Genomic DNA, 15,050 nt, shown 5'->3' with positions numbered 1-15,050 from the left:
GGAATGTTAATTTATTAACATTATGAATAATTATAGATATCTATACCCTAATCTGTAAACAAATTATATTCCACATATTAGTTTATCTCCATTTTAAATTATGTTTTACATATACTGCCCTTTTTATATTTAGGTTAATTAAAGAAAATAAGAAGCATCAGGAGCTCTTCGTAGACATTTGTTCAGAAAAAGACAATTTAAGAGAAGAACTAAAAAAAAGAACAGAAACAGAGAAGCAGCATATGAACACAATTAAACAGGTAAAAAAGAAAAAAATCTTCAAAGACCATACTTCAATTAATAAAATAAATACATTCATGGCAACTGGTTGTGGCAGCTCTCGCCTGTAATCCTAACACTTTGGGAGGCCAAGGTGGGTGGATTACTTGAGCCCAGGAGTTTGAGACCAGCCTGGGCAACATGGTGAAACCCTGTCTCTACAAAAAACAAAAACAAAAACAAACCAGAAAATAAAACAAAAACAAACCAGAAAATTAGCTGCATCTGGTGGCATGCGCCTGTAATCTCAGCTATTCAGGAGGCTGAGGTGGATGGACCACTTGAGCCTGGGAGATTGAGGCTACAGTGAGCTGAGATCGTGCCACTGTACTCCAGCCTGGGTGACAGAGTGAGACCTTGTCTCAAAAAAAAAAAAAAAACTTTCATATAAGTTGAAGTTCTATAAGGTAAATCATATTCTAAATGCAGAGAATTGCGTGGCATTTAAACCATTCTCTTTTACAAAGTAGGACTCATAGCCTGATGTATTTCCTTTTATGTAAGTTTATTCTTATATGTGTGACTGCTGTACTACATATAGTAGAACACATTCTGTTATGTTCAAAATAAGCAAAAAGACGATTTGAGTTGACAGTCAACTAGACTGTTTTTGCCAATAGGGAGGAAGCAATAGAAATATAAAAGTTTATGTCTGACATTAGGATGTTTTAAGTCTATATTTTGGTGTGGTTCCATTCTCAGTATTTTTAAAAACTATATTGTGAAGACTAGATTGCATCTGGCTTACTGGCTTTCCTAGCCTGTCCTTTTCTTTCTTTCTTTTTTTTTTTTTTACTTTTTATTTTTCTTTGAGACAGAGTTTTGCTCTCATCACCCAGGGTGGAATGCAATGGCACAATCTCGGCTCACTGCAATCTTTGACTCCTGGATTCAAGTGATTCTTCTGCCTCAGCCTCCCAAGTACCTGGGATTATAGACAGCCACCAACCACACCCAGCCAGTTTTTGTATTTTTATTAGAGACAGGGTTTCACCATGTTGGCCAGGCTGGTCTTGAACTCCTGACCTCAGGTGATCCACTTGCCTTAGCCTGGCCTCCCAAAGTACTGGGATTACAGGCATGAGCCACTGCCCCCGCCTCTTTCTAGTTTTTAAATGAACTCCTCTGATGCATGAATCAACAAAGTGAATATTCAGACTAATAGCAAAACTGAGCTGCTCTTTATTTTTGAGGTGCTTTTTCTTCTGTGAAAAGGATTAGAAGCATTCTAGCCTTAAAAGTATTTCATTTTGTCTCATCTTTCACAGAAAGTTATATAATGAAAATAACAGTAAACAATTGGTAAAACAAGCTTTCACTTGATGCGTGATTGGAAGGTGACTGTATTTGTAATATTGGACGTATTTAATCCTGATTTTGATGTGCTCTAGGGTCCCCACATATAAACCAAAGTTAGAATGGTAAAGTGTGAGGGAGCCTTAATAACAGGCTGAATCCGTATTTTGGTAGTCAGGTCACTCAATGACCAGAAACTTCAGACTGAACAGGTAGAATGGAACCAGAGCCCTTCCTTTCACGACCTTATTAGTGGGTTTTTTTTTTTTTCCAGAGAAAATTGGATTCACCTTTCTTTTGCTAGCATTTCAATAACTTTATACTTCTAAATAGAAAATCAGTATAACAGGCTTTTCTTCCTTAATTTTATCTCTAGATCTGCATTATCTAATATGGCATCCACCAGCTGCATATAGCTATTGAGCACTTCAAAGGTAGCTAGTCTAAATTGAGAAGTGCTGTAAGTGTAAAATACACATGTAACTTAGAAGAGTTAGTATAAAAATAAAACAGCTCATTTTTTTCACGTGGATTGATAATATTGGAATGATAATATTTTGGATATATTGGGTTTAATAAACTATTTCACCTGTTTCTTCTTTTTATTTTTTATTTTATTTTATTTTATTTTTGAGATGGGGTTTCGCTCTTGTTGCCCAGGCTGGGGTGCAATGGCGCGATCTTGGCTCACTGCAACCTCCATCTCCCAGGTTCAAGCGATTCTCCTGCCTCAGCCTCCTGAGTAGCTGGGATTACAGGTGCCTGCCACTACGCCTGGCTAATTTTTGTATTTTTAGTAGAGACCGAGTTTCACCATGTTAGCCAGGCAGTCTTGAACTCCTGACCTCAGGCGATCTGCCCATCTTGGCCTCCCAAAGTGCTGGGATTACAGGCATGAGCCACTGCAGCCAGCAGTAAAAAGAATTTTACTTTTTAAAGTGTGACTACTAGAAAGTTTAAATTCCACATGTGGCTTGTACTTCTGTTGCTCAGTGTTGCTGTAGATAATTTTGTAATAAGGAAAATTAGTATATGTGTACGATAAAGTAAGATTTAGGTCTCTTTCAACAGGTTTATTGAGATATAATTAACTTTCCACACAGTTCACTTATTTTAAGTGTACAATTCAATGACTTTTACTTGTACAACCACCACAATTATAGAACATGCCATCACCCCAAAAAGAAATGCAGCACACATTAGTAGTCACTTCTTGTTTCCCTCCAACAGTACTCCCTCAACCCTGCCCTAGGGAACAAGTAATCTTTTGGTCTCTACGTATTTCCCTATTCTGGACATTTCATATAAAAGGAATTATATATTAAGTACCCCTTTTTATCTAGCTTGTTTTATTTAACATAGTGTTTTTAAGGTTTCATTCAAGTTGTAGCATGTATCAGTACTTCATTCTTTTTAATGATTGAATAGTAGTTCCTTATATAGATATTTGATGTTTTAATGTTTACCCCTTCATCAGTTGATGGACATTTGAGTTGTTTCTGCCATTTGACTATTATGAATAATGCCTCTGAACATTGATGTGCTAGTTTTTATGTGTACATATGCTTTCATTTCTCTCAGGTGTATACCTAGGAATGAATAGAATGAGTTGGGAAGTGTTCCTTTTTGGGGGAAGAGCAAAAATTTGTGAAGAATTGGTATTTATTCTTCTTTAATTGTTTTAAACAATTTTACCTGTGTAGCCACCTGGGCCTGAATTGTTCTTTGTGGGTAGGTTTTCGTTGTTGTTCTTTTTTGTTATTCTGATTCAATCTCTACTTGTTATAGGTCTATTCAGATCTTCTATTTCTTCTTGAGTCAGTTTTGGTAGTTTGTGTCTTCTAGGAATTGTTTATTTCGTCTCTAAGTTAAATTGTTCATAGTATTTATTCATTCAATTCTTTTTATTTCTATAAGATCAGTAGTAATGTCCCTCTTTCGTTTTGATTCTAGTAATTTCAGTCATCTTTCTTTTTTCCTCAGTCATTCCAACTAAAGGTTTGTCAATTTTCATCTTTTCAGAGAACTAATTTTTGGTTTTGTTTGTTGTCTCCATTTTTCTTTTTCTTTTCTTTTCTTTTTTTTTTTTTTTTTTTTGAGACAGAGTCTGGCACTATCACCCAGGCTGGAGTGTGGTGTTACGATCTTGGTTCACTGCAGCCTCTACCTATAAGGCTCAAGTGATCCTCTCACCTCAGCCTCCTGAGTAGCTGCTGCTACAGGCATGCACTACCACATCTAGCTAATTTTTGTATTTTTTTGTGGAGACGGGTTTTCACTATATTGCCCAGGCTGGTCTTGAACTCGTGAGCTCAAGCTATCCACTGCCTCAGCCTCCCAAAGTGCTGAGATTACAAGCATGAGCCACTTCACCTGGGCTTGTCTCTGTTTTTCTTTTTTTTTTTTTTTTTTTTTTTGTTGTTGTTTTTTTTGTTTTTTTTTTTTTTGAGACGGAGTCTCACTCTGTCACCCAGGCTGGAGTGCAGTGGCCAGATCTCAGCTCACTGCAAGCTCCGCCTCCCGGGTTCCCGCCATTCTCCTGCCTCAGCCTCCCGAGTAGCTGGGACCACAGGCGCCGCCACCTCGCCCGGCTAATTTTTTGTGTTTTTTTTTTTAGTAGAGACGGGGTTTCGCCGTGTTAGCCAGGATGGTCTCGATCTCCTGACCTTGTGATCCGCCCGTCTCGGCCTCCCAAAGTGCTGGGATTACAGGCTTGAGCCACCGCGCCCGGCCTTGTCTCTGTTTTTCTATTCTTCATTTCATTAATTTCCGTTCTAGTTTTTATTATTTTCTTCCTCCTCTTGGTATTCGGTTTAGTTTGCTCTTTTTCCAGCGTCTTAAGATGGAAGTTTAGGTTATTAGTTTGATATCCTTTCTTCTTTTTTTTTTTGAAACGGCATTTTACTCTTGTCACCCAGACTGGAGGGCAGTGGTGCGATCTCAACTCACTGCAACTTCGGCCTCCTGGGTTCAAGCAATTGTCTTGCCTCAGCCTCCCGAGTAGCTGGGATTACAGGCGCCCGCCACCGCACCCAGCTAATTTTTGGTAGAGACGGGGTTTCACAATGTTGGCCAGGCTGGTCTCGAACTCCTGACCTCAGGTGATCCTCCTGTCTCTGCCTCCCAAAGTGCTGAGATTACAGGCATGAGCCACCGCACCTGGCCCCCCTTTCTTCTTTTTTAATATAGGTATTTATAGTTATAAATTTTCCTCTAAGCACTCATTTAGATGTGTCTCATAAGTTGTGGTATGTTATGTTTTCATTTTCATTAGTCATCTAGTACTTCCTAATTTCCCTTGCAATTTCTTCTGTGTTTATTTAGGGAGTATGTGTTTTAATTTTCACTAATTTGTGAATTTCCCAAATTTCTTTCTGTTACTGAGGTCTCATTTTATTCCATTATGGTAGGAGAACATACTCCATATGATTTTAATCATTTAAATTTATGGAAGTTTGTTTGTAACCTAGCGTATCCTCTGTCATGGAGAATATTCCATGTGCACTTGATGAAAGTGTATACACTGCTGTTCCTGGGTGGAGTGTTGTGTAGATGTATTAGATTCCATTGTTTTGTAGCGGTTAAGTCTCCTATTTCTGTGTTAATCGTCTGCCTAATTCTATTCGTTATTTGAAAGTAGGGTAGTGAAGTCTCCAACTATTGTTGACTTGTCTGTTTTCCCTTTTATTTCTGTTAGTTTTTGTCTCATGTATTTTGATGCTACATTCTTAGATGCATATACATTTATCTGTTAGATCTTTCTGATGGCTTGATCTTTTTTATTTTTATGAGCTATTCTTTATCTCTGGTAACAGTCTTAATTTTAGTCTGTTTTTTATGTAAGTATAGCCACTCTTCCTTCCTTATGATTGCTGTTTGCATTATGTATTTTTTCCACTCTTTTCAGTTTGTTTGCATTTTGAACCTAAAATGCCTTCTGTAGACAACATATAGTTGAATCTTGTTTTTTTAATTAAGTCTGTTAATTTCTGCCTTTTTACATGGTTATTAAATCTACTTTCATTTAATGTTATTATTGATGGTGGAATTTATGTCTGCCATATCGTTCGTTTTCCGTGTTTCAAGTCTTTTTTCTTCCCCTATTCCTCCTTCACTGCCTTCTTTTGCGTTAAGTGAATGTTGTCTAATATAACATTTACATTTCTTTCATGATATTTTCTCTATACGGTACATTAATTCTCCCTTATCTGAGGGGAATTTCTTCCAAGATCCTAAGTAGATGCATGAAATTGTCAATAGCACTGAACCCGATTGCCATTAATCAGAATATGTTTCTGTTTTTGTCTGCCCCTGACAAATCAATGCCCTTTTCATTTTCTTTTTTTTTTTTTTCAGAGACATGGTCTCATCACTCTGATGTCCAGGCTGGCGTACCATGGTGGGATCACAGCTCACTGTAGCCTCAAAATCCTGGGCTCTAGCAATCTTCCTGCCTCAGCCTCCTGAGTAGATGGGACTACAGGCATGCACCACCATGCCCAGCTAATTTTTAAAATTTTTTGTGGAGATTGGGTCTTGCTGTGTTGACTGTGCTGGTCTTGAACTCCTGACCTCAGGCAATTCCCCCTCCTCGGCTTTCCAAAGTGCTGGGATTACAGGCATAAGCCACTGCCTGTCTCCTTTCCTGTCTTAACAAGGCGCTCATGCAGTGTGGCCATAACTTCTGAAGTTTGAGGTGTGACAGCAAAACTAGCATGAATTTCTTTTTTCTTCTTCACAGTTTCATGGATAGAAGATTCATTCTTACTGGAGATCTTAGCAACCTCAGCATATGATTTTTTTCTTTCAAGTCACCATTTCACTTAAAATAAGCACTTTAAAGCCTCTCTTTGGCACTTGTGGATCGCCAGCATCACTATTCTTATACTCTGGGGCCACTAATATGTAAACTTACTTATTAATTAAGGGCTAAGTGTTGCTGCACACAAGCACTGTCATCCTGCCATAGTCAGTCTGGTAACTGAGATGGCTGCTAAGTGACTAACTGGCAGGTGGTATGTACAGTGCAGACATGCTGGACAAAGGGATGACTCAATCTGAGTGAGACGTAGTAAGACAGCACGAGATTTCATCCACACTACTCAGAATGTCATGCAATTAAAAACTTGTGAATTGTTTATTTCTGGAAGTTTTTATTTAATATTTTTGGACTGTGGTTGATTGAAGGTTGCTGAAACCATAGAAAGTGAAGCCACAGGTAAGGCGGGACTCTACTGTATTTCTTTGCGTTATTCCTTAGTGGATATTCTAGGGGTTGCCAGATACCTTAACTTAACGGAATCTCCAGATTTTTACTAAATGCCAATGAGATATAGAAGCATTGCTGAAAGTTTTTATTTCTATAGCTGAAGTATATTCATTGTATTCTTTATGTTTATTTACTTTGTTTATATTTATTTGCAGTATTCGTGGTCTGTTTGGTATAGCTATAAAAATAATTTGGATATAATTTTCTTTACAGTTAGAATCAAGAATAGAAGAACTTAATAAAGAAGTTAAAGCTTCCAAAGATAAACTAGTAGCTCAAGACATTACAGCTAAAAATGCAATTCAGCAATTACACAAAGAGATGGCCCAACGGATGGAACAGGTATTTCTCACATCGTTGTCATTATTAACTTGATATTCTGGTGACTCTTGTTTGTTAAAATAAGCTGACACTGTTAGACTATTTTGGACCTCACTATTGTATTAATACTAGGTAATTCTTTTATATAAAAATCATTAGGCCGGACTCGATGGCTCACGCCTATAATCCCAGCACTTTGGGAGGCTGAGGCGGGCAGATTGCCTGAGGTCAGGAGTTTGAGACCAGCCTGGCTAACATGGTGAAACCCCATCTCTACTAAAAATAAAAAAAAAGTTAGCCGGGCGTGGTGGCGCAAACTTATAGTCCCAGCTACTTGGGAGGCTGAGGCAGGAAAATCATTTGTACCTGGGAGGCGGAGGTTGTAGTGAGCCAAGGTTGCACCACTGCACTCCAGCCTGGGTGACAAAGCAAGACTCTGTCTAAAAAAAAATAATAAAATAAGTCATTAGAAATTCTAAATCAATGTGTAAATACATACAGATGAATAAATTAAAGCATATGGAATAAAAAGTGAATTTTTTTTTAATCTCTATGTCTTTTTCCCCTGCCTGCAATCCTTTTATATCCCATTCCTTGTTCCATAGCTAATTATTGGTATTTTGGTTATGTATCTTACTACATATACATGTACAAGTCACACATGTTTATTTGTGCATGGTCATATACTTTTTCCCCCTGCTTGATTGGAATAATACTGTACATCTTTTTTGTAACCTTTTTTCCCATACTTAATATACCGTGGTAATCTTTTTGAGTTGGTATATATGATCTCAGAAGAGGTGATTTTAAGCAGTGCTTTTTTATTATTACTTGCCTGAACTCTATGGATGACATCTTTGTTCTCTTCATTTTTGTATCCACAAAACGTAGCACAGTATCTGACCAACAATTAGTCCTCACAATGATTTGAATCTGAAAGGGTTAACTCACACTTTCATTATTTGACTGTGGTGGATCCCACCCTTTCTACCCTGAAGCTGCTACTATAGATGGCATTCTGGAAGGACTTTAGGAAACACATTATCCTCAGCCTTTATTTGGATGATTCTTTAAAACATGCTGACCCCTTGCATTAGAAATGTTATGTTTAAATCTCCTACTATCAGTTCTGAACCCTTTTGTACTAATTGAAGGGAAATAAAGAGCCGAAGAGCTTTAGAAGTAACTGGTTTTAGCGGGCCCAAACATAGCCAGCCAATCATTAGAATCACCTGGTGAGCTTCCTTTCCTTCTTCCTTTCCTTTTCCTTTTCCTTTTCCTTTTGCCCTTGCCCTTCCCCTCCTTCCTTCCTTCCTTCCTTCCTTCCTTCCTTCCTTCCTTCCTTCCTTCCTTCCTTCCTTCCTTCCTAAAACTCTCTGAAGCTTAATATTTAAAATAAAATAGTAGTTGGTGTACATGGTAACAATTCAAACATTTGAAAAAGTCTTCTTCCAAACATTTTACCCCCTTCCTAAAGGTAACCACTGATGCCAAAATTGTGTATCCTTCCAAAATTGTTTGTTGGATAGACACTTGTATATTTTTCTTTTTTCCTTCCCTGCCTTTTAAAAAACAAATGGCAATATACTACATTCACTACTATGTATGTTTTCTCCTTGATGATGAAGAGTGTAGGTGATGCTAATAATAGTAGCTGATATACTGAGTTTTAGCTGTATGCAAAGCCATGTTCAAAATACTTTACAAGTGTTAACTTGTTTGATCTTCACAACAACCGTAAGAAGTAGATATTATTAAAGTAGATTTTGGAAAACTGATTTATTTAATTATTAATAGATCTGCCTCATTCCTGTTTTCTCCTAACTTTTCCTCCCAACTTTTTGAGAATTTTCAAGCATATAGAAAAGGTGAAAGATTAGTGAAATGAACACCTGTTTATCTTTCACCTGTTGTCACTAAACCTAGTAAGTTTTGTTTAAAAATAGATTCCCATATGTGTTTACCCATGTTCATGTGCACACACATTCACCCGCTGTTTAGTTTCCAGATTGAGGTTTCCTCATTTCTTTCCTGTTTTTTTTTTTTTTTTTTTTTTTTTTAATGAGACGGAGTCTCACTCTGTCACCTAGACTGGAGTCCAGTGGCGCAATCTCAGCTCACCGCAACCTCCACCTCCCGGGTTCACGCCATTCTCCTGCCTCAGCCTCCCGAGTAGCTGGGACCACAGGCACCCGCCACCACACCTGGCTAATTTTTTGTATTTTTAGTAGAGATGGGGTTTCACCATGTTAAGCAGTATGGTCTTGATCTCCTGACCTCGTGATCCACCTGCCTTGGCCTCCCAAAGTGGTGGGATTACAGGTGTGAGCCACCGTGCCCGGCCAAGGTTTCCTCATTTCATAGACCAGATAGGTAGAATGTATTTGAACCCTGCTTACAAGAGGGTGTAGCTGTATTATAAATTCTCAGGGACTTGATAACATTTCCCCCACCCACATCTCCCATGGCCTGATATTGGTAAATATCACAGGGCAGTGAAGGTTTTATAGCCGTAGTTTACCATTCTGGATTTCTACTTTGTCTTAGATCTTTTAGCCCTGGAAATTTCCCATACTTTCTTGTGAGCTCAACTATATATTAAAAGATATTTGTTATTTTTCATCTAAAATTTTTGGTATTTATGAGGAGGGTTTATCATAAGCCATACTTGTAGAAGCTACACTTCGTATACTTTGTGTTTATTTTATCTGTTGGTTATCTTACTCATGTTTTACTTATCTTTATCCAAGTCAATGATAATCATCTTACTTATAGTGGGTAAATCCAAATACCTTAATTGGCCTGTCTTCCTTTATCTGTGCCATAAATGAACTTTCTATAATAGCTTAAATAGCAGTTATTGTATTGTCTTGTTTAATACTCCCAATAATGCTGTGAGGTAGGTGCTGCCATTAGCAGAATGGGGCAGGATCCAGGAGTGTGAACTTTTAACAAGCACCCCAGGTTATTCCTTTGCAGTTGATCTATGGATGACCCCACGAGTAACAGAGCTATTATCTGGGGCACCATTCCCTGCTATAGTAAAGACTCTCATAATGTTTTCTGTTTATTTTTTTTTTGAGACAGGGTCTTTTGCCCAGCCTGGAGTGCAATGGTGCAATCATGGCTAACTCCTGCCTCAACCTCCCGGGCTCAAGAGACCTCCTCCTTTAGCCCTCCTGAATATCTGGGACTACAGGTGCACACCACCATGCCCAGCTAATTTTTTGGTTTTTTGTAGATACGGGGTTTTGCCATGTTGTCCAGGCTGGTCTCGAACTCCTGGGCTCAAGCGATCTGCTCACCTCAGCCTCCGAAAGGGCTGGGATTACAGGCATGACCCCTTGCACCCAGCCAAGACCCTCATAATATTTCACCTTATCTATTACAATTATCTGTTTTCGATTATTTTCTGCCCCCCATCTCTCAACTTCAGAGCAGCTCCCGTGCTGCTACCAGTTATCTTACTAAAACACACATTTTAATTAGAGCTTCTGATTCATCAATTCTTCTTTGGCTTTACGTTGACTATGGAATAAAACCTCAACTGATTACCATGACAGAAGTAATTCTTCCTTTCAGGATCTAATCTACACTTCTTTTTGTTTTCATAACTGCTTCCTTCCCACTCCAGCCAACATACCAAATTTAAGCCCTATAAAATAACTTGATATCCCCTAAATGTGTCATGCTGTTTTATACTTTTAGGTGTTTGCACATGATATTCACTCTATTTTTAATTCCTTTCCTTGATTCACCCTTTATATTCTATTGAATTCTGCTTAGCCTTTAATACCTAGCTCAAGTATAGCATCTTTTACCCTTCCTGCCAACTCCTCCCAGGGAATGTAAGTATTTTCATGTTTTGAAGGACTTTGTACCTTCATTTACTATAATTTTTCATATTATATTATAATGTTTGTTTATATATCTTTCTCTCTAGATGGTGAGGTCTTTCAGAGGCCACAACTGCTACTTTGTTTCCAATAGCCGATACATTATCTGAATATTAAATTATTATGAAACCAGACTTCTCTTAAAGTTGATAATGAACTATTGACTTTTTCTAAGTACAGATACTCAGTTGTCTAAAAATCTAATTCTGTTGGCCAAGTCCAGCATAATTTTCTCAGTCCTTGTCTACAAGCACATTGTTACATCCTCAGGGGCCTATCATATCCCTAATTCAATGTCTTTCTTAAGCTGAAGATTAGTGGACTATTTCGATAGAAACAAATCCCAATTGGGAGATTTTTAAAGTACTTATATGTATATGTATAGCATTCTCAGTGTTGACTAGATGTGTTTATCGGCAGTGCCAGAACTTTATGAAACATTTTTGTCAGCCATTTTTCATCAAAGCATAGAAGCTTTTCCTACATTCTGCTAACTTTAATAATTACCTTCTTCAATTCAGTTGCATTATCAGTGTGTATTTACCACAAAAGATATTGAAAATTCCTAAAATTTGAAGTTCTATCTTTTGTAAAATAAATGTGTGCTTCACCATATTTGCAAACCATGAGTTTACTTCAAAGAAGGCCTATTTGTAGAAGTTTTCATTCTGTGAAATTTCAGAATATGGAGTTCCAGTTCATACTAAGAGACAATTTTTAAATGAGTATATAATTTTCATACTTAATCCAATTAGGTGTTTCTTATTAAGTGTAAAATGCTTCAGAAAGCTTTTCATAAATAGGAAATTAAATGGTCATTTGTTAGCATATGGCTACTTTAATTTTCGAAAGATAGTTAAGATTTTAGAAATTGTCAGCTGTACAGTCAGGGTCCTGGCAGAAAACAGATGGCACACTTAAACTGGTGATGAAGATAACTTAATAAAAAGACTCTTTGTCAAGGTGTGAACAGGATTTAGGGAGCCCAAAAAGGGAAGATGCAGAATTTCAGGGCTGCTGGACAGGGAGCAGGTATTACACCCCAGAGGGTAGTTGTATAGAGAGGGCACCTGACAAGAGGAATGGCTATCAGCCAACCTGTGGGAACTCTGGAGGAGCCAGATCTCACTCTGCCTACATTCCCAAGCTTCTGCCTACTGCCTTCTGTTGGCTGAACCCAACTGGAAGTTTGAGGTCAAGAGAGCTCATTGATAGGGTTCATGATGTCATGTTCCTGGGACACCACGTGGAATAAAAAAAAAGTGGAAAAGGGGATCTGGAGGAGTACATGAAAAATAGCAACCATATTAGCCAAAGTAAAAGGAACAGGAAAGGGTAAAGGCAAATGCTAGGGATATTGTACAATTTTTCTATAATTTTGAATTTTTTCTTTCATTTTAAAATTTCATGGCACAAGTCCTGGGAATGTTGTGCAAAAAAAAAAAAAAAAATTCATTGGTAATATAAGAGACAAATACCATGTATTTCGATACATTTCCATTTGGAAAATTACTTTTCATTAATGCTAAGTAATATTTTTTTTTGAAGGCCAACAAGAAATGTGAAGAGGCACGCCAAGAAAAAGAAGCAATGGTAATGAAGTATGTAAGAGGTGAAAAGGAATCTTTAGACCTTCGAAAGGAAAAAGAGACACTTGAGAAAAAACTTAGAGATGCAAATAAGGAACTTGAGAAAAACACTAACAAAATTAAGCAGCTTTCTCAGGAGAAAGGACGGTTGCACCAGCTGTATGAAACTAAGGTATAATTTGCGCCATTTGAAATATGTTGACCTTACTTGAAATTTGTTCTCTTTGCTTTTCCGTATTTAATCAAATAATCATAATTTAACATGGTTAACACTCAAATGTAAAGTTGTTTTTATTAGTTTAGCTTCTAAAACCATGAATATTTTAGTAATTCAAGTGTTTTATTACTTGTCTGCAGAGAAAAAGTTTGCTAGGGAAAAGATGAAGTGTTGGCACAGGTTTATTAGATAACTTTTTCTTGAGCTTTCTAAAAACTTTCTTTTAAAATCTGTATGTTGGAGAAATTTGTTTGCTTCTCAAGGGAATATTATATTTTGGTAAAATACGTATATAGTAGTGTCAAATGTGAATAGTTTTAGAGCCAGAAGTATAATTTTTATATAATCTTAACGTAACACCACCATAGAAGAGAATTTATGTTTTTCTTACGAAAAATATGTCTTTCTTAGATACTGTCTAAAGAGATTTTGTTACTGAGCCACCTATTCAGAACCCTTCCTGTTAACTAGCAGCCTCTCAACGGTCATATTTCCAGTGCATTAGCATTTTTCAATGATAAATGTTATTTTTTTATTCATTAGCTTTTAGTTCAGGAACATTGTCATCGTCCTCAGGAATTCTGACAAAACCAATTTAGTTCATATTTCACATTAATGCCAGCCAGTTAAGAATCATAAAGGTATGTTGTGTTGACAACACATCCAGTTGGTTAAAATGTAAATGTTAAACATCTTTGTTTCTATTAATTGGATTTAGGATTTTACTACCCTCTCATCATTTGGACTTTAAATCAGTTTTATAGTCTGTGGGCCATAGTGTGCCAGCCCTTGATTATAGTATTACTGGACTGATTACGTTGGGGAGATATAAAAGATAAACACATAATTAGTTGATTCTATAAATGCAAATATATGACCTAGTGATATTATTTTAGGAAGGTGAAACGACTAGACTCATCAGAGAAATAGACAAATTAAAGGAAGACATTAACTCTCACGTCATCAAAGTAAAGTGGGCACAAAACAAATTAAAAGCTGAAATGGATTCACATAAGGTACGTACTGTAATACAATGGAATAATGATTAGAGTGAGCTTTAAGAGCAAATGCAGTAACAGTTAATGAGGTATGAAGCTTTGTTTAGTGACCCTTGCAAGTTAGTTTGGACCTGAATATTTGGTGATTATGAAAAAGAAATGTCCTCACATTATTTACATATTATATGGGGTGGAATGTTAAATTTTACTATCCATAGTTTACAACACCCAAATTTGCCCTGTTCTTTAAGCATTTTTTGATACGCAAAATTTAAATAACATTGTGAGAAATTGGACGGGGGAGAACGTGTGTGAATTTTCAAATTTGAATGTAAATTCTAGAAATTTTTAAAAATCAATGATGCTCAGATTTTATACTCAAAAAATATAAATTCTTATTTAAATATAAAGATTTTAAGAATAAGTTGCCTCAACTTTTTATAAATATAATTTCATTGGTATTATGCCTAGTGAATATAATTTTATTAAAAAGCTAATATAAGTAATTATAAAGGCTGATACCTGATACCATAATTTTAAGCACTCACTGAGCTGATATTAGAGGTAATAAAAATCTGAAGATGATAGAATGTGAAGTAAAAGAACAACTCTGAATTGTGACTTAAGAAGTTTATGGAAATATCAGTTTCCAGGTTTTCACAAACAGGATTAATGATAATGGTTAAAATCATGATCGTGGATTACCTCATTAAATAGTTCTAAATCAGTAGAACTGTTAATAACCTTTGGTTATATTGTATTCTCTGATACAGCATTATCAGAGAAAACTGTAGGAGGAATAATCTCTGTTGACAGTGGTCAAAGGTAGATTAGAGAATAGTGGATTTCCCTCACGTCTGAAGCTGACCTACTAATCAGCACATGTGTGTGAGGAAACTACCAAGGCAGAGAAAGAATTTTCAGAAAGGAGGAGGATGACAGTCTCTGGAGCACAACACAGCTAAGCCATTTAAATTTTCCCTTTGAGTTACAGAATGAGGAATTGGAATTCCAAATTCATAAAAACAGTAATGATTCTCAACTGCCTGAGTTGCTTCAAGATCAGAACATAATACTTGGTCATATCTGATATCTGTGGTACTTTCCTCATCTTCATCTAGAGTGCTAAGAGACAGGATCCTGAAACCTGTTAGAATACTAGCACTGAGGAACACAAGAACTGTT

General features: G+C 36.8%; 1 protein-coding gene across 4 annotated transcripts in view; it reads left to right on the top strand.

The window, feature by feature from the left end:
• CCDC186 (coiled-coil domain containing 186) overlaps window positions 1-15,050 on the top strand; it is a 55,270-nt gene that overhangs the window by 17,368 nt on the left and 22,852 nt on the right. For all 4 annotated transcript variants that reach the window (XM_077945463.1, XM_001118656.5, XM_077945462.1 and 1 more), the window contains 4 exon segments: window positions 134-260; window positions 7,058-7,186; window positions 12,610-12,822; window positions 13,764-13,883. In XM_077945463.1, coding sequence (XP_077801589.1) covers window positions 243-260; window positions 7,058-7,186; window positions 12,610-12,822; window positions 13,764-13,883 — 480 coding nt within the window. In that variant the 5' untranslated portion in view covers window positions 134-242.

The sequence above is a fragment of the Macaca mulatta genome, chromosome 9 (genome assembly GCF_049350105.2).
Source record: "Macaca mulatta isolate MMU2019108-1 chromosome 9, T2T-MMU8v2.0, whole genome shotgun sequence".
Lineage (NCBI taxonomy): Eukaryota > Metazoa > Chordata > Mammalia > Primates > Cercopithecidae > Macaca > Macaca mulatta.
Note: the sequence above shows the minus strand (reverse complement) of the source record. Positions and strands in the feature narration are given on the sequence as shown.